Source organism: Mustela nigripes, chromosome 9 (assembly GCF_022355385.1).
Source record: "Mustela nigripes isolate SB6536 chromosome 9, MUSNIG.SB6536, whole genome shotgun sequence".
In the NCBI taxonomy this organism is placed as follows: Eukaryota; Metazoa; Chordata; class Mammalia; order Carnivora; family Mustelidae; genus Mustela; species Mustela nigripes.
Genome location: NC_081565.1, coordinates 11,482,221 through 11,501,701, shown reverse-complemented (window position 1 = coordinate 11,501,701; position 19,481 = coordinate 11,482,221). Strand labels below are relative to the sequence as shown.

Below are 19,481 nucleotides of genomic sequence, written 5' to 3'. Positions count from 1 at the left end.
ATCAGACTTCCTAACGAAACTGTGAAGTTCTCAAGGGCAGAAATCACTTCTGTATGTTGGTGTTTGTAGCACTTGGCATGGTACCTGGCATATAGTAGGTGCTCATTAAATGTTAATGAACCGATGAAATGCCTTTTATTCCCCATATTTCATTACAGCTTCCATGCATTTTATATCCTAAACATGTCTCAAATGTGTCATGTACTTTCACATCTGTGTGTATTCCTTCAGATTTTCTCATGACCCTGAAAAATAAGTGCCCCTCCATTTTCTGCCTATAGAAATTCAATACATTTCGTCATGGTACATAATTGGGTCCTGTGCTGAGCAGTTCATAGTGAGAGATCTGAGAATATATCATCAAGTCTGTCATATAAATACTGGGATTATTCACATCTTACAGATAAGAAATAAAGGTAATGGGCCTAAGTTCCAGACCTAGACATCAGTAGTTGTGGGATTTCAGACCAACTCTGACTAACTCTGAAGCCTCTTTTCATTCTTGACCAAACAACTATTAATTGATAATTTTACAGACATTGTCAGACTGCTCTCCCCAGAGCTCTATCAGCATATACTACTACTGATTTTAACAGTCTTAACAAAATTATTAACACTTCTTAATGTTAATAATGACAGATACAAAATAATGCCTTACTGTATGAAACAAATTGTTTCAAAAGCCCTCTGGATATCTTGTCTTTGAAAAAGTATATAAGTTAGAGTTTTTCATCAAAAGCTAATGATAAAACCAATGTGTATATTAACTTAATTGCCATCTAAAAAGCATCGACATCACATTTTGCTAAATGATCTTTATTTTGGACATATTCTAAATTGCTTTCATGAGATGCAGAGGAACCATGGTACAAAAAATAAGTGGGGAATAAATGGAATTTCATCAGAAATAAACTTGTTAAACAGGGGGATAGCATCTTGAATCTGTAGGAATTTCCCTTTCTACCACAGCTTACATGAGAACTGGAAATATTTGTCATAAAAACAAGACTCTGGAAAACAACCAAAGAACCAAAAAGAGTAAACCACAAGGAATGTCAGATGTCAGTATTCTGTTAAAGATAATGAGAAGAGATGGGCAATAATCATCTCCCGCCAAAAAAAATACAAAATAATCCAGAGGAACCCACAAATGGTTTTGGAGTAATCCCTCTTATCAGAAAAGTTATTACTGGCATTGTGGAAAGAACTGTATTTGGGTGTCTTTGCCAAAAGATTTTTTCCCAGAAAGAAAAACGAATAATGTTAACAGTGTTTAGTTAAAGCATGCTGTATGATGGGCTAGGTTGAAGGCGTGAGGTCCTGGCTAGGTTGGATAGGGCATCACTCCAGCCCCTAAGAAGCTCACAATCCAGTAGAGAAGATGGACATTTAAAGATTTTTTTTTTTTTTAATCTGACAGAGATTACAAGTAGGCAGAGAGGCAAGCAGAGAGAGAGGAGGAAGCAGGCTCCCTGCAGAGCAGAGAGCCCGATGTGGGGCTCGATCCCAGGACCCTGGGATCATGACCTGAGCCGAAGGCAGAGGCTTAACCCACTGAGCCACCCAGGTGCCCCGAGAAGATGGACATTTAAAATGCAGTGTGAGAGGCACCTGGGTGGCTCAGTGGGTTGGGCCTCTGCCTTCGGCTCAGGGCGTGATCTCAGGGTCCTGGGATCGAGCCCCGCATCGGGCTCTCTGCTCAGTGGTGAGCCTGCTTCCCCCTCTCTCTGCCTACTTGTGATCTCTCTCTCTGTCAAATAAATAAATAAAATCTTTAAAAAAAAAAATGCAGTGTGATGAGTGCTGTGATAACTATACTTGTGTAGCAAGTACTGTCAGAGTACAGAGAAGAGAGGGAAACCTGGGGTAATGGAGTGTTTGGAACCTGAAGGAAGAATACATTTTTCCAGACAGAAGAGGGGAAGGCAAGGGCCAAGACAGAGTCATGGCAACCTTTTTTTTTAGAGGTGAAGTGGCTTTTGCCTAACTTTTCTCCACTCCTGGGCTATAGGAGGTCATGGCGACAGTTGTGTTTATTGTAAAGAAAAAATTGGTGAGGGGCACAAGGGTGGCTCAGTCACTAAGTGTCTCCCTTTGCCTCAGGTCATGATCCCAGGGTCCTGGAATGGACTTCTCTTCAGGCTCCCTGCTCATTGGGGAGTCTGCATTTCCCTCTCCCTCTCACTCATGCTCTCGCGTGCTCTCATATTTTTTAAAAAAAAAATCTTTTTTTGAAATGTAAAAAAAAATGGCAAGAAATATTTGCATCACTCATTGACTATCAAAATGCCATAACGGAGTGTGAGTATCTTCCATGTTCCTGTATGCAAGGTCCTATAGGGCAGCTGTGGCCCATGAGTGAGTGACTTTATTTATTTATTTATTTATTTATTTATTTATTATTTATTTATTTATTTATTTATTAATACATACATACATACATACATACCTCCCATGTTTTTCTTTCTCCAGGCATATTCTGTATATGATGAAGAGATTGGCTACTGCCAGGGCCAGTCATTTCTCGCTGCTGTTCTGCTTCTCCATGTGAGTATTTGGTCTCTGCTCTGACTTACACATGACCTGCCTCAGCTTATGATAGCCTTAGACTTGAGCATGGTTTTATATGGCCTTTGGCCAGATTTTAGTGCATGAGTTTTACTCCTATATCTGGAAACCTTTTCCTTAATTTGATATGATAATGGAAGAGAAACATGGTAAGAATAAATGACAGTGTTGAACACTAGTACAAGAGTAGACTTCATTTTGATTCCTAGATTGGATAGTCTTGGTTAATTGAACCCTTATGGACATTTTTTATTCTGTCACTAGTGCCACGGTCACTAGTATTGTTTGGGGATCATTTGTGTATTAGGGTGGGAAGGAAGCAGAGAAGTTGGCTTTCTTTTAGTGCCATTTTATTCATTTATTTATTCAGCAAAGACCTTTACCCTCCAACTTACTGATATTCTTTAAAATCCACAGCAGAACTGAAAAATCATTCAGGTTACTAATCATTCAGTTACTATTTTACCCCATTGCTTTCTCTGTCTGTCTGCATCTCTCTCTTTTCCTCCTTTTTTATACACATTTTATTTTTTACTAAAAAATATTTTTTGAAATTATTTTTGGAAAATCAGTAGCAAACATCAGTTACTTCATTCCTATAGACTTGAGCATAATACTGCAGTCACATCCAAGAAATTCCACACTGACTCAGTAATGTCTTACACAGAGTCTGCATTTGAGTTTCCCCAGTTGTTTACGCAGTCAGGTCCTTTATAGCTTTTTTTTTTTTTTTCCCCTAACCAAGATCAGTGAAGCAATGCATTTGGTGTCCTTTTTCTTTACTTTTTTAATCTCAACTACCTCCTTCCCTTGCTTTTCTTGTGATTTATGCCATTGACAGTCTTGAAAAACTCAAGCGAATTATCTTGTGAAATACTCCACATTCTTGATTTGTCTGATCATTTCGTCATGATTAAAATCGAAATGCTTGGCAAAAACAGCACACAAGTGATGTTAGCGGAGAGTGTGTGGGCACTTCCATCTTTAGCATAATAGATGCTAAAGATCAGGAGTCCATAAAGTAGACTTGGTCCCAGTCTTTGGATACAGAGCTAGTGAAGCTGACTGGCTATGAGCAGAAAGTCCCAGAAGCATGTCATTATTACCTCAGTGGTGAAATGAAGGTATAGTAAAAAGTTTTATGCAAGATTACAGCAAAGGAGCCTTATTTATATCACAGGCTTCTCCAGGGAGGTAACCTTTAAGGTGAATGCTGAAAAATGAGAAGGGGTATCCATACTCTTTGTGCTTGTTGATATCATTTAACTTATTAAAGCTAACATTATTGTGAAAATAAGAAAACTATTTTAAAAGCAAGAGTGGAGAGTAGAGCACTCCCAACAAGAGGAATAGTACAACCTATAGAAGCACTGAAATGGGGAAGACTTGGCCTGTGGAAGGGATTGGAAGCTGGGCAGTGTGACTGGAGCATTATCTGTGATGGGGGATGGGGTGGGAGCTGGAGAGGCCAGCCCAAGGACTTTGGATTTTGTTTCCCCAAATAAGGGGAAGCTTTTGAAGAGTTTTAAGCCATCTTGTGTAGGTTGTAATAGAAGTAAAACCAAAACCGATCTTCCTTCTGTGAGAACCTAGCTTTTTGATACTAGTAAGCATGTAAAAATATGATAAAGCTATAAAAGGGTCAAGTTTTTTCCCAGCCTTATTGATATATAATTGACAAAAATGTGTGTGTGTGTGTTTGGTGTACAATTTGATGAGTTGATAAGCTATACATGGTAAAATGATTGCCACAGTGAAGCTAATTAAAATCCATCAAGAGCTCAAGTTTAAAAATTTTGTTGTTTTTAGTAAGAGTTGAAATCTCGGAGTCTCTCAAGCTCGTGTGGTTTGTCTTTGTTCTCAGCTTCAGTCCAAGAACATTTGTCCCCATTTAAGTATCACAACCCCTTTAAAATGGGTTTCCCAAACAAATCCATGGTGTCTTGGTTTGCAGTCCGTGCTGCTTATCATTGTGTTAGGATAAATGCTTGTTTCAGAGGAAAAGCAGATGTGCTACCTGACATCAGAAATGCCACTCTGGGACAGACCAAGGGTCCCTAGTATGCAGAAGAAATTAGAAATTGCCTTCCATGATAGAGACCTCTGAGATCTGGTCCTTTGCTCCAAATGCCCTTACTTGGCCAGTAATAATTTGCTGTGCTTTTCTCATTTATTACTTAATCTGATTTGTTCTTTGGCTCCGCTTTATTCTCAGTGATGTCTGTGTTCAGCCCACCTCATCCCCTGGTTCCACAGAAGCCCGCCCACCTTCTTGACATTTTGAAGGCTTGCTACAGTCATACCAAGCCTTAAATAACATTTCCAGTACTTTTTTTTTTCTATTTTGTAAACTAGACATTTGCCAGGTTCTCAGGGAAATATTTTTCCCACAAAGCTATGGAAGATGTAGGTATTATTATTATAAATCGGTATCATCTGTAAATAGAAGTGAAGTGGGGGGTGTTGTAGTATTTTAAGTATTACCATAAACCCATAGTACTTTGAACATTACTGTTAAACTCTAGAATATTTAAGGTTCTCCTTTCAGTGGCTATGTTTGTAACAACGAGGAAGAAAAAAAATAGCAGCTAAGGAAGTAAAATGATTTAATAGAATTGTCATGATTTGAGAAAAATGAAACCTATACTTGAGTGTCAGCCTATTGCTACTCAGTTCAGATCTGCCCTTACAAAGCCTATTCTTGGCTCCCTGAGGCAGACTGATCTTTCTACCTAATTCATAGGTAATTGTGAGTGTGAATTCTGCCTAATTCATACTTACTGTATACTACTGTATGGGAAGCTTCTCTAGGATAGGAACACTATGTGAAACAGACTAGTCATCGTTAATATCTCTTGGTTGAGTGAATGAATGTCATAAAACACAACTACCTGAGTTACTACGTATCACTGAAATTTCCTAGTATGTAGATAGAAGTGGAATGATGAACTTATCACTCTGGCAAAACTTCTGGGTGTGTTTGTGACCCTCATCTCTACCCCCACCCCATTCCCTATCTGTTACAGATGCCTGAAGAACAGGCATTCAGTGTGCTGGTCAAGATCATGTTTGACTACGGACTCAGGGAACTTTTCAAGCAAAACTTTGAAGATTTACATTGCAAATTTTACCAGCTGGAGCGCCTCATGCAGGTAAAAAGGGAAACCAGCTTGCATTTGCCACTAAGAGCATGAGACATGAGACTCGAGACTCTATGGAGAACCAGGTTGATGAGTGGATGCCAAGGAGCAGTGGTGATTGCGTTGGCCATCCAGGGTTAAGGGGGGTTAAGGACCAGTTAGATGTTTTTCATTTCTCACTGTGATGATGATGCCAAGATTAATAAGGTGTGAGCCTGATGGGTGTGAGCGAGGTTTTCAGTCCTCATAAACACTCAAAAGATCAGATGACTTTTTAGGGACCTTTGACATGGCAAACTAAGTCAAGAAGTACCTGCCAAGGCTCTGAAGCTGACTGGTTAGGAATATCATAATAAAAGTGAAACAGACTTTCCCAAACATTTCATAACTTGGAAAGAAAAACTGTCATTCCAAAACTGTCACCGTCTTGGGGATTCCTCTTTTGAGCTAGTTTATGGGCTGGAAAAGGGAGCCAAGTGTCAGTTTAATATTCGATAATAAGTGTTCTTCTGAGCACACTGGAGGTTTGTAGGAAAGCACAAATATGTGACTTTTTTGGCCTATTCCTGGCAGATTTATGAGCCTCCCAAGTGGGAGTTGAACAGCTGTGTCTATGCCCAAAACTAATTAGTTTGCTATTTTAGGAATACATCCCTGACCTGTACAACCACTTCCTGGATATAAGCCTTGAAGCGCACATGTATGCCTCCCAGTGGTTTCTTACGCTTTTCACAGCAAAATTCCCTCTCTACATGGTCTTCCATATCATTGACCTGCTTTTATGTGAGGTATGTATCAGAGGCCACAGCACTTTGGCTTTTGTTTTCAGTATCGTCCTGTGTCACCTCCATAAAAATAGAATTTCTTCTTAGTTAATTTTATTTTTGTGCTCAAAAATCCAGACTTAAGTAACTCTTCCTTGGGCTAAAGCTAATGATCACGTTTTGTTAAAGGTATTCTCTGCTAAACAACAGACAAACAGCCCACTATGACACATTTGTATTACTATTAGGTTTGGCTGTATTTATTGAAGAAACCCAAAATAACAGTGACTAAATAAAGTAGAGGTTCAATTCTCTCATGTGAAAGAAGCCAGAAGGTTGGCAGTAAGCTTCCTTCCCTAAAGGGTCCGGGGACAGGGTAGGATGTGTCCCCTCTTTAAAAGAGACTTCCTAGAGGTTCCACCCAAATTTTCACTTACCTCTTGTTGGCTGGAACTTAGGTACCTGACCGTATCTAGCTGCAAAAGAGAGCTTTTTAAAAGCTGAGTAGGAATTTGCTAAACCTGGAGGGTCTATTAACTAAAACAAAAAAAGATACAGAATACATAAGTCTTTGCCACAGCATTTTTTGGGGTATATGTGTTTAAGAAAAAAATAATTTCATTTGTAAGTGATGTATCCATTACCTCTATTAAATACTCACCTTTTCCAGTGAGATTTTTAAAAAAATAATAATTTCAAAACTAATAACTGCATATTAGAGAAACTGGAAAACACAAGCAAAAGGATTTCAAAATACTTTAATCCCACTTACTCTCTAGAAAGTAACTCAACATTTTGGAGTATATTCTTTCAGCCATTTTTTTGTGTTTATGTACATGTGTTATTTCTATACAGAATAACTTTTTTCATATGGAGTATTATGTAATAATGTATATTATGGTTCTCTAAGTATATATTTTAAACATATATACTTGAGCACTTGAACACTTATAGACACACATCTGTACCATCCTTCTTTATGTTTAATTATCCCATTTTCAAGGTTTACAAAAATCCATTAAAGCATTTTTTTTACCAAGCTAAAAACACTGTCAGAAACACTGATTATTTTTACCAGTTGCAAATTATCTCATTCTTTGGGTATACCATAGTTTATGTAAAATTTTTAAGTTTTACAGTTTCTCAGCATTATAAACAACCATTTGTTTTTAAGTAGTTACCATGGGCCTGGTCATGCTAAGTAATTTAAATGAACTTTTCAACTAATAAGCTCCAGAAACCCTTGGAGGAGAGTATAAGTTACAGAAACCGAGGTCCAGGAACTTAAAGAATTTAGCAGGTCTTCATGCCTCCACTTATCTTTCCTTTGCCCTAGCACTCCTAGAACAGTTAGCTGAAGAAAGGCAGATTTGAGGGAGCCCTGAGCAGGTTCTGTTCTGGCGTGAAGGGCTCACAGGCAGAGGGACTGCTGCTATATTTGGAATGGGGTAGCACAAGATAAGAGGAGAGGCCACCTGCAGTTATATCCTGAAAGATCACAATTTTTTGTCTCACATGCTTTGGTTGGGAAGCACAGAATACTTTGGAAAAGCGTTCTTTCTTGTTGATTGTGAGAATAGGACTAAAAAAGTTCAGAAGAATGGGAGACTGGTTCTATTTTAAGCTGTTTTTCAGTAGCAGACCTATAATTATTATTTTCCAAGATATCCCATTTCTTTACTTAGTTAAGTTTTTATACTTTCTTTAGAATTGTGGGGCATTCTGGGGACAGATAGCTGACTGGTCCAGATATAATCAATGAAAATCTTCTCTTTTTGTGTTTTCTCTTTTAGGGAATAAGTGTTATTTTTAATGTCGCCCTTGGATTATTAAAGGTACACATTTATTTGTAAATTGAGTGACATCCCCTGTCCAGCACTCGAAGTATCTTGGTCTTGATCTCCTTCTAAGCAGCCACCGTGCGGTAGCCGTGGCCCTGACAGTGACTCAAGGCACTGGCTAAGAAGTATCTTCTGGGGATTGTAAAGGTGCTGGTGTTTTAAAATGCTTCTTGTGTATCTTCAGTGCGAAGAACTTTTCCCATACATGGTTGTGTTTTCTTTCTTTCTTTCTTCAAGACTTCTAAGGATGACTTGCTGTTGACAGACTTTGAAGGTGCCTTGAAATTCTTCAGGGTTCAGCTTCCTAAGAGGTACCGCTCAGAAGAAAATGCAAAAAAACTAATGGAATTAGCTTGCAGCATGAAGGTAAAATAATATTTGCATTGATTTATATTCTTTAGTTTGTGTCTTACCGTTCCTGATCAAACTATGAACATTTATATGATGATGTTTGTATTGTATAATTTTTTTCCAAATATTTTCTCACATATTATATATACTCTGTGCATTAAATCTCATTCACATCCCAGCCTTTGGACTTCAGGGAAGGTATTCTTCTCATTTTGAAGACTCAGGAAACAAAGAGGCTGGAGCTCCTAGCATCATACAGCTAAGCAGTGGCAGGACTCCGGTTTCATGATTTTCCCTCTGTTGTTCTTTATAACTTCACATATTTATGGTTTTGGTCAGAAATTCCCTAAAATGAAACTAATAATGATGGAAACTCAATTTTATCACTTTCAGTGACATTTATGATTTGCATAAATTTTTTTAAGGTTAAAAAAAAGGTAGCATCTCCTTGTATTCATGTTGTAATGTGAGTGGGAGAAACTTCGTTTTATACTAACCAGAGCACAGACTTGGAATCAGGGAGATCTGAATTCAAAGTGATGTTACCTATGTAAGGCAAAATTTCCTCGTATGTAAATAATAGTGGGCTTCCGGTTCTGTTTATATGTCTAAGCTAACTTAGGCTGCCCTTCTTTAAACACTTGGAGGTATCAAATACCTGGATGAACTTGAAAGAAAAAAGAGAAATCCCAGGTGCCTAAATCACAGTAGCTCAAAGCTAGTGTGTGTGAAGTGGTAAAATAGCATCCCAGGGGAATATGGAGGGTTTTAATGCTCATGAAGACATATAATATGATTTGGGGCCTTTGGGAAGCAGCTGAACCTGGAAACTCTGGGTAACAGACCCTGGAATGCCTGCCCTCTTTGTGAAAAGGGAAAGGAAGTACTAAAACTACCTACCTGTTAAGCCTGAGAAACAATAGAAATCCTAATATAAATTGAATCAAGGATTTGAAAAAGAAATAGAGACTCTAGTTAGTGAAATAATTAAGTTATTGTTCAACTTAAAATGTTACATAGTTCACAAGTACTCTGGAAAAGATTTAATGATATTTTCCCGTGTGCCAGGTACTGTGGTTAAGTGCCGTCATGTGTGAGGATTAACTACGCTGTGTACAGTGCTTATCATGTTGTCTAGTAATTAGTAAGGGTTCAAGAAGTGATGGCTCTTATTATGGTTATTGCCTCTCTGGTTCTCTTTTTCTTTTTTTGTAAAGATTTTATTTATTTTAGATAGAGAACACAAGCAGGGGAAGCAGCAGAGGGAGGCGGGAGAAGCAGGCTCCCTACCAAGCAAGGAGTCCAGCATGGAACTCAGTCCCAGGATCCTGGGATCATGACATGGGACATGAGCCCAAAGCAGATGCTTAACCGATTGAGCAACCCGTGCGCCCACTGGTTTTCCAAGCAGATATCAAATGCACACGTTTTAGAAGCATTTTCACAGATGGTGGTTTGTGCACAGAGCACAGAACCAGGTGAACTCTGAGGTTCTCTGAGTCGCTCTTCCCACTTCAGCCTGATTCATACAAGAGAGGTCCTCTTAGTTGCTGATGATTTCCTCCCTTCCAAAACCTCCTTTCCCAGTGTCCTATCTTAAGTTCCTGGAACTTGGTTTCTCAGGCCCAAACCCTTGCTTATTATCAATACCTTTTTCTCTCTCACACCACATCTTCATCCTCCATCCCAGCCTTGTTTTCACAGTACACCCTGAATCTGATCGCTTTTGCCCCTTCTTTCTAACACCCTAGTGTAACCATCACCGTCACTTGTCTTCTGGAATGTTCCAGTGGACTCCATATCTTTGTCTCCACAGTGGTTTTTTCTTTTTCTTTTAAGAGTTTTTTCACTTGAGAGAGAGAGCAGGGGGGAGGAACAAGCAGAGAGGGAGAGAAGCAGACTCCCCACTGAGCACAGAGCCCAGTGATGATGCTGGGCTTGATCCCAGGACCCTGAGATCATGACTTGAGCCGAAACCAAGAGTCGGATGCTCAGCAGACTGAGCCACCCAGGCACCGCAGTGGTGTTTTTTAATCCCATCTCTCCCTTACTTAAAACTCTGATGACTTCTTATCTCAGAATGAAACTCAAAAGTTTGTGCCTTGGCCTACAAGGTGCTATACCCTCTGACCTCTGACCGTCTCTCTGATTTCACCTCCTCCTCCTTTTCCCTCTTACAACTTCCACTTCAGACAACCTGGCCTTCTTGCTGTTCTCCCACATGCTGAGCATGTTCACTCCTCAGGCCTCTTGCACAGGCTGGTCTCTCTGCCCATCATCTTCTTGATGTCAACAGGGTGTCACCGTCACCTCGTTGAGTCTTATGATCAGATATCATGCCATCAGAGAGGCCTTCTCTAATTACCATGTCTAAAGTAGCAGCTCCCTCAACACTTTACACCCTGATCTCTTTACCTTGCCTAATTTTCCACATATCCCTTATTCTTACTTAACATTATTTAATATGTTCATTTGATTATTGTCTGCCTGCCAGATCCCCAGCACAAGAACAGGATTTGGCATATAAAAATTGTTGAATGAGTAAATTAAATGATACACTGCTGAATTTCTACCAAGTATTGTCTTATGAAGAAGAGTTGGAGAGTTAAAGGGGCTTTGGGGAAGGCTTACAGTAGCTTCCAGCTGAAGGTTTTACTTTCTGTGTTTTCAGTAGCTTGAAACACTTTAACAATATGTGGATCCTTTATCTCCATAGTCCAGATTGGAGGTGTCTAATATCTTTTTTTTTCTTTGCCTGTGCTTTCATGGAGTTAAGGTAGGCAAAGCTGCACAGCACATACATTTAGTGCTTAGATACATAATTCCTTCTGGCCCTGGAGAACACTGCCTGGCAGGCATACACTTTGGATGATTCCCCCTACTTGCACATGGTTTTGGGTGGGAAAGATCAAATTTTTCTTAAAATTGACTCATGGCATGGAAAGCCTATGCATTGAACCAGGACATAAGAGTGAAATTGTTCTGCTAAAAGGTGGGATGTAGTCTAGTTAGTGATGGTTACTTGTACTCGGGTAGGTTTATTAATGCCAAAAATTATTAAGAGAAATATAGGCAGTAGTTAAGCCAATTATTGGCAAAGAATCTCAGTCCCAGTGATAATTTGCCGACTCAGAAATAAGGAAACTCATCGGCAGGCTTAATCATGAGCCCTGCATTATGTGGACTGCGTCAGTGGGCGCGCCTCCGTCAGCAGGAAAACGATATATGATCATCTGTGGGTTTGGAGCCCCCTCTAGACATGGAAAAGGGGATGCTTGCTTTGTTGTGAGTAGTTTGGAAACTGGCTTTTAAACCTTCTTGAGAAAGGAAACATTGGCTTTGTAACTCACTGAAATCCCATTCCATTATTTTTTAATTTCTTAAATATTGTGGCTTGGTTTTTCTCAGTTGTACTTCCTGACTAGGGTGGGAATTAGGAATACTTTGCCTCACATGCCAGTTGAGGAAACAGTTACCTGCTTTTATTGTTGTTGTGTTTTAACAGTTTTGATGTTGTAATTTCCAGTATTTGTGTAATTTTTATGGGTATCTCATTTCTTCCCTTCAGTGCCCTGTGAGGTATGCAGGGCAAGTCATGTGAGGCAGCTGAGGCTTGTAGAAGCCAAATGACTTACCCTGGAACTAGCTGGGTGGGGACGCGAGACCTAGTGGAACTCAGGCCAGGCCTTCTGACTCCAAAGCTTCCCAAAGCTTTCCATGCCATTGTGTGGCCTCTTACTGCAGAATTGCAGCAGGAATTAGGTTTGGTGTGGCAATATCTGAAATGGCCACCAGATGGGTGTGTTGCTCAAAAAGGTCTGTATTCCTCTCTCTGCCTGTGTGTCTTCCTTTTCTCTAAAATCTTTTTCTGTGTCAATCTTTACTTGCCTCTTTCTTCATTTCTTTCTCTTCAGTCCTTTTTACTTCTCCCCTTCTCATTCTTGCTCCTCACTTTTATTATGCAACTGAGATATTTTACTTACTTTTTTTATAAAAGAGTCTTAGATCCTCCGCTCTTAATCTCAAGTTTAACAGCATACATCAGAATTCATTGAGCCATCCATAGAGTTCCTCCCTTTATGGGTCGTTATCTTGAGATCAGAAGATTGTTTCTACCTCTGATAGAAGATTTAAAAGGAATTTCACTTTTTTTTTTTCAAGATTTTATTTTTAAGTAATCTACAGCCATTGTGGGGCTCAAGCCCAAGCATGGGATCAAAAGTCCCATGCTCCATCAAATGAACCAGCCAGGCACCCCAGGAATTTCTCTTTATAAATAAATTGTTCCAGGAGATCATTAATGGTCCTGAGAGCTCCCTTTTATACTCATAACTGGGCCATGCATCGTGTTTAGAGGGAGAAAATGCGGAAAAAATTAATTTTTAGGTCTTAAATTTTTTTGATTCAAGAAATAAGGGAATAACTGTTTTTTTAAGATGTTTGAGAGCAAGTCCAATATGTAAGGTTTAGGTTAGTTCAGAAGAAGTAAGAGCCATAACAGAGATGGCCAATGGGTTTCTTAGAGCAAACCTGAATGAAAACTTGGATCCTTTTACTCTGGAATCCTGTCTAAGGTGAAATGGGTCTTCTGAACCATTGATTGCTTCATTGGGATGTGTTATTTCAAACTTAAAGTGAATGTGCAAGACTTCAGACTATTTGTAGAAAAAGATATTACAGAAACCAAATAGCAGTGTCTCCAAATTAATGTAAGCCTAACCATTTGCTATTTAGAGAAACAGAAAACCCTGGCATTTGGGAATTTTTGCTTTTGGGGGATATTTTTCTTCAGGAGCTGAAAGAAGTATTAGTCTGAACTTCATCCTCTGCTCTGATCATTTGTATATTAGTGTGTGTGAGTATCTTAAACCCTGTGATTGCCATGGCTTCATCAGTGTTGTTTTCTTAATGTGTTCACATAATCTTGCATAATGTTTGCACATAGTGACTTAATCCTTACAGTGATCATATGCGTGTACTGAAGCTTAGAGAATTGAAGAAAACTCTCAAGAAGTGTAATGTTAGTAAATGATGGGGCTGGGGTTAGATCCCCGGAATTTCAGACTAAAGTCAGTGCTTACCCTCAGTGTACCGTTCTGTAAAGGAGGGATTGATGAACGGGAGAGGGGCCCTTTGTATTTTTGGTGATGTTTGTCTTGTAGTGGCAGGTAAGTGCAGTCTCTGTCAGTTTAACTCAGTTGTAGCTAAGTTCAGTTTTCCATAGGACTAGACCAGGCTGCAGTTTTACTTCTGTACTTATTTTCTACCTTTTAGATTGAATTTCATGAGAAAACTTGTGAGTGAAAGCTCTTTTTTTCTGCATGAACTCTAAATTTTGCTGGTTGTCATAGGGTAGCAGTGCCCACTGCTGCCTTAATTTATTTTAGGAAGCTGTTCTCTCTTGGTTCTTATCTGTGTTTGGATTCTCTGCTACTTATTCGCTACTTGCATTTTAGAAAAATACTCTGATGGGAGAATCAGAATGCCTAATTCTATTTAGTGATCTTTGAGGGAGTTCGAGCCTGAACTGTTCAAACAAATTAAATAAAAGGGCTCAGAAATTAAATAGGATGTTGATTTGTTTCAAGTGGTTACGAGTGCAGGCCTTGGAGTCCCACGGACCTTGGCTCTCACCCTGGCTCTGCCTCTGCCATGTGACCTGAGGTAGGTTAAGGCCACAGGGCTAGAGAAAGAGAATCCAGGTGGTACCTGTACAATGACTGTTGTAAAAAGTACCTGTTGATGACCTTTGTCTTTGTCCTCATCCATGCTCATTTGTTCTGACCTCCTCTACCCAGATACCGACTTTCCTTAAGTCCGTTCACAGCAACAAACATTTGTAGATTTTCTTACGTGCCAAGAACTGTGCTCAATGTTGAACATATTACAGAGATAGATGAGAAACAAGAATCACCCCAGACTTGTGTTCTTCTGCAGCTCTTGTCAGCTAATGGACTGGGTCCTTGGCTTTCGACATGTCACTTTACCTATCTAGGTCTCGAGTCCCCATCAGTAAAATGAGGTGATCGCAGACAGTTGTTTTGGGGATTAAGTAAAATAGGTGTAGAGGTATCTTACTATCTTGAAAGTCCCATGTAAGTCTCAGGATTTTTAAATCAGTAACTAAAAAGTGAAATCCCTGTTACAAACAGTCTGAAAAAGGAAGATGGACCTACGTCTGAGGTCTTTATTTAGCAACAAGGATTTTGGGTTCAAGATCTCCTCACTATACCAGACATCTCCATATCCACCCGCCCCCTGCACAGTAAACTTCACCCCTGCCATGCAGAGCTACTAATAACATTCAGCCTTCTGCTTTTCCTGGACTACCTGTGACTCCAGCCCAGAGGGGATTCCCACCTTTGCGATGGTTTCTTAAGCCAGAGTTGGAAATCAGCTCCCATTTCCTATCCGCAACCTATTTCCTGCTCTCCTGTGTCAAATCGACTTGTTTAAATGGCTCATTGCTTGTAGCACATGTTCAGAGGGTAACTCTGTCTCTGAGTCAGGACAAGAATGTAGGTATTATTAATAGTAACACTTAATAACCACCCTTTTCATTAAAAAGACCTCATGTGCTAGGCACTCTTCTGAGCTCTTGATGTGTTTTTATCATGCAGTCCTCCTAACAGCAGTCCTCAGAAGGACTGTTGGAATTCTGTCAGATGAGGAACCTGAAGCTGAGGTAAGGCAGCTCACCCTCAGGGACAGAGAGTGGGTCAGTGGCAGAACCAGGGCTTAGGCCTGGGTCCGTCCATCTGCAAACCCAAGCTCTCCACGACAGACTGTACCATTCCCTCCCGCCCATGTCAGTGGCCGCTCCCTCATGTTCTCTGCCAGGTCAGTACCAGCTCTCCTGGTGATGTTTTAAGAGAGCCTTATCTAATTCCTATAACAGATAAATGACCAGTGAGCGAAAGAGAAGTGTTTGGGATAAAATACATATTTCTACCAAGATACCAAACTGGCATGGTCCAAGCCTCCACCTTCTCTCTGATTCAAGGTTCCTTAACCTGAGACTGTGGATGGCCTCAGGGAGCTCATGAGTCCTCTCAAATGGTATGCAGAATGCTTTATTGCTGGTGTAGGGTTGGGGCAGAGTTGACTCCTATGCTCTTTAGGGTTTTTTAAAGATTTTATTTATTTGAAACAGAGCGCATGAGAGCATACAGGGGCACGAGGCAGGGGGAGGAGCAGAGGCAGAGGGAGAAACAGACTCCTCACTGCAGCAGGAAGCCCGATGCAGGGCTTGATCCCAGGACCCTAGGATCATGACCTGATCTGAAGGCAGACGCTTGACCAAGTGAGCCACCCAGGTGCCCTGGCTTCTATGCTTTTTTACAGGGACAGTGGTTTTTTGGTTTTTTTTTTTTTTTAAGATTTTATCTATTTATTTATTAGAGAGAGACCACAAGTAGGCAGAGAGGCAGGCAGAGAGATGGGGAAACAGGCTCCCCGTGAGAAGAGAGCCCAACGCAGGGCTCAGTCCCAGGACCCTGAGATCATGACCTGAGCCAAAGGCAGAGGCTAAACCCACTGAGCCACCCATGTGCCCCGGGACAGTGCTTTTTATGGGAACCATGGCTTTTAGGAGACTTTTAAAATAGTACTGTCTCTAACAGTGTTAAGAAACAATGTACTAATTACAGTGGGACATAAAATGAGTTTTACCTAAATTACAAACATAGCCTTATCCCAGGGATAAGAGTTTTTTCCCACTGAAAGTACATTTAAACAGAACAAATTTCAAAACTAAGCATCTTTGAGGGCAAAAATACCTCTGTGTGTGAGGCTGTGGCTTTCACAGCCTTCTGATAGGCTTTCACAGCCTTTCACCTAATGGTAGGTAAGATTCAGAGCTTCAGGACTGCGCCTGTAGCTTCCCTTCTTCCTGAATTCAATTAACATGTCATTGGTATAAGTAAGAGACAGATAAAATGAACCGTAGACTTTTAAGAGTGGGGACTTTGTCTGTTCATTGAGTGTTTCCATGCTTGCAGTCTCTTCGAGGCATTAGGAATTTTATAGTAAATGAAAGTTCCTACCTTTGCGGAGCTTGCATATCGTGTTCTGTATACATCTTTGTATCACTAATGCCTCACAAGGAACACTGCTCAACTGTTAGGTAAACAAATGTCCTGCTGCATCCTTATTAGGTTAAAAGGAAGGCCATTGGCTTTGATTTGTTCGGCATCTGATTATCGAGCCCCAGTTATGTTCCAGGCATTGAGCTAGATCGTGGAGATGTGGGGTAAGCAAAACAGATGGGGCGTGTTTCCCAGTGGGAAGACAGACAAATCAAGTAAGGACATAAAGAAATAATTGTGAACTTGGACAGGTGCCATAAAGGAATTGACTTGATGTTATGAGAATATGTAGCGAAGACCTAGCCTGGAAGGGGGAAGAAGTGCCAGGGAGGGGTTCAGTAAAGCAGTGCTGGAGCTCGTCTCTGAGAGGTGATTAGGAGGGAACCAGGTACGGGGTTGTTCAGGCAGGGGACCAGGCTTGCGCTCTGTGTTCACTGTGGTTGCCATTTCTGTTCAGAAGAAAGGTCGATGCAAAGAAGAGGAGGGGGTCCTTTCTCATTAATTTAACAAGCATTTGTGGGCACCTCTCTTTGTGCATGGGCAGGGGACGACAATGAGACAGTTCTGGCCTGGGGAGGGCACTGATAATGGGACAGGCAGGCTGACAGGTACTGGTCTCTCTGGGCTGCAGCCTAGTAAGGAGGCTGGAATTGTGGCTTTTGTAGCTGGTACCTATCGGTTCCCCATTTAGGTATCAGGCATCTGCCTTTTCATGAGGTCCATTCCTCAGGGGAAGCCTGAACTACTTGGTTGTGGCATACAGCCACCCATGCTCCAAAAGTCAGGATCAGGTGAGAACCCACTATAAGCAGCGTTGGTTTTATTTTTCTTTGGTCTGTGGTGGGGGTGGGGGATAAGGTGGTGAAGAGAGGGAGACAGGAATAAGTGAGGATGAGAAATGGGAGAGCAAGCCAGAGCTGGTGGAGTTAGACCTCGGGACCAGTGAGGAAGATGGTGAGCTCTGTTTGTATCTGGTCCTGAGGGCTGGCCCCTGAGGACTGACTCAGAAGCACAGGTAGGGGCCACTGCCTGGAGAAATGAGCAAGAAGGTACCTTAGGGAAGTCCAGAACAATTACCAGGATTATTTTAAAATTATTAATAATTATTTTTAAACAGTATTTATTTTATATTTTATTTTTATTTAATTCAGAGAGAAAGTGAATGGGCAACAGAGAATATGAGCAGGGGAAGGGGCGGAGGCAGAGGCAGGCTCCCCACTGAGCAGGGAGCCTGATGCAGGACTTGATTTCAAGATCCAGGCAGGTCTGAAGGCAGACGGTTTGACCGACTAGGCCATCCAGGAGCCCCTATTTTGTTCACTTAATTATAAAAATAAATAATGCTCAAGGCAGAAAATTTGGAAAATGTGGGAAGTACATAAAGAAATGCCTGTATTCTATCATGAAAACGTCAGAACCAAATGTGGTAGCATGTGTAAAGAGTCTTGCGTCTCTCAGGTACCCAGTGTACAATAATACTGTTACAGTGTTGAGGCAGAGTCAGCCCTTTGGCTCTGAGAATGAGGTATTTATCTTAAGGGATAAGAAAATGTAGAAGAAATTACTTTATAATCAGCCTTTTATAATGTATGTTCATTGGGGGGGAAATAGCTCTTCCCTACTCCATCATGAGAATGAGAAGGTGAAGATTCATGAGAATGTTTTGTAGGATTTGGTGTCAACTCTTTTTTTTTTTTTTTTTTTTTTAAATCAAGTACCAGGGCGCCTCCTAACCTCTGTGCTCCCTGATCAGTTACCCATACTGAGCGCAGGGAAGTGTTTGCTGCCCGCAGACCTCATTTTTGTCTGTTCCTCTACTATTGATCTGTTAGGATTGTTTATAAATTTACTGATCACATCAATGTTTTATTTAGGTGCTTCCCTTGTGAATCACTTACGTACACAAACATTTACCCCAGCATTGTCCTTAAACCACAGAAGATCTGGTTTTAAAGATGTCACTTTCTTGTGGCCTCACCCCAAGTGTTTAATGGGCATCTCTCTAAAGACGGCAGCCAGGGCGTAGTGTTATGTTCTTGGCTGCATGCCCACAGGCAGTAACCAGACTCCAGGAATAAGCTCTGATTGAGGCATACCTGTAAACATCGGACAAGGGCAGTGTCCAGAGAGTCAGCGGGAGGGAGACAGCAGGCAGCTGCAGTGAGGTGGAAAGGGAATCATGGAACAAGAGACTGGAGGTGCTGTACACCTGGGGCTGGCCCATTCCCATTTTGAGGTCTCCGTTTCTTTGCCTGTAAAATAAGGAAGTTAGACGAGCCCAGTTCTGAGATTCCTAATGACCCGGAACTGAAAGATTTGTGAGCCAGAAGTACTGTGCTGATTATACTAAAGCCTCGGGAAGCAGTGAGTGTTCACTTTCTAATCAGTTGTTATGCTGCGCATACTGGTTTTAGCACTTCTCTATTTTGTATGTTTCCAAGTATTTAAAAGTATAATTTAAAAGATACCAAAGGGAGTGAGTTAGTGGTTTAAAGGAAGGAATCAAAAGAGTAAGAGTTGCATCTTAAAGGGATGCCCTTGTTTATGTTCAAATTGAAGGAAAAAACAGGCTAGCCTGTAAGGTCAGGGGCAGGGGACTGCTAAGGTAGAAGGAGAGATGAGAGAATAAAGAGAGAGATGATTTTTTGGAGGGAAGAAGAGTCATTTGGTCATGTTAAAGAAGGAAAGGCAGGAATTTTGAAGTCTAGTTGGGGAGAGTTGGGACCCACT

The 19,481-nt window shown here is 40.8% G+C and overlaps 1 protein-coding gene across 6 annotated transcripts in view; it reads left to right on the top strand.

Moving 5' to 3' along the window:
- Positions 1-19,481, top strand: part of RABGAP1 (RAB GTPase activating protein 1) — a 154,046-nt gene that overhangs the window by 117,532 nt on the left and 17,033 nt on the right. For 5 of the 6 annotated variants that reach the window (XM_059410852.1, XM_059410855.1, XM_059410853.1 and 2 more), the window contains 5 exons: positions 2,473-2,547; positions 5,595-5,720; positions 6,353-6,496; positions 8,266-8,307; positions 8,551-8,679. In XM_059410852.1, coding sequence (XP_059266835.1) covers positions 2,473-2,547; positions 5,595-5,720; positions 6,353-6,496; positions 8,266-8,307; positions 8,551-8,679 — 516 coding nt within the window. Of the gene's footprint in view, positions 1-2,472; positions 2,548-5,594; positions 5,721-6,352; positions 6,497-8,265; positions 8,308-8,550; positions 8,680-19,096; positions 19,116-19,481 lie in introns of those variants that run through there. The other variant, XM_059410857.1, reaches the window with a different exon arrangement.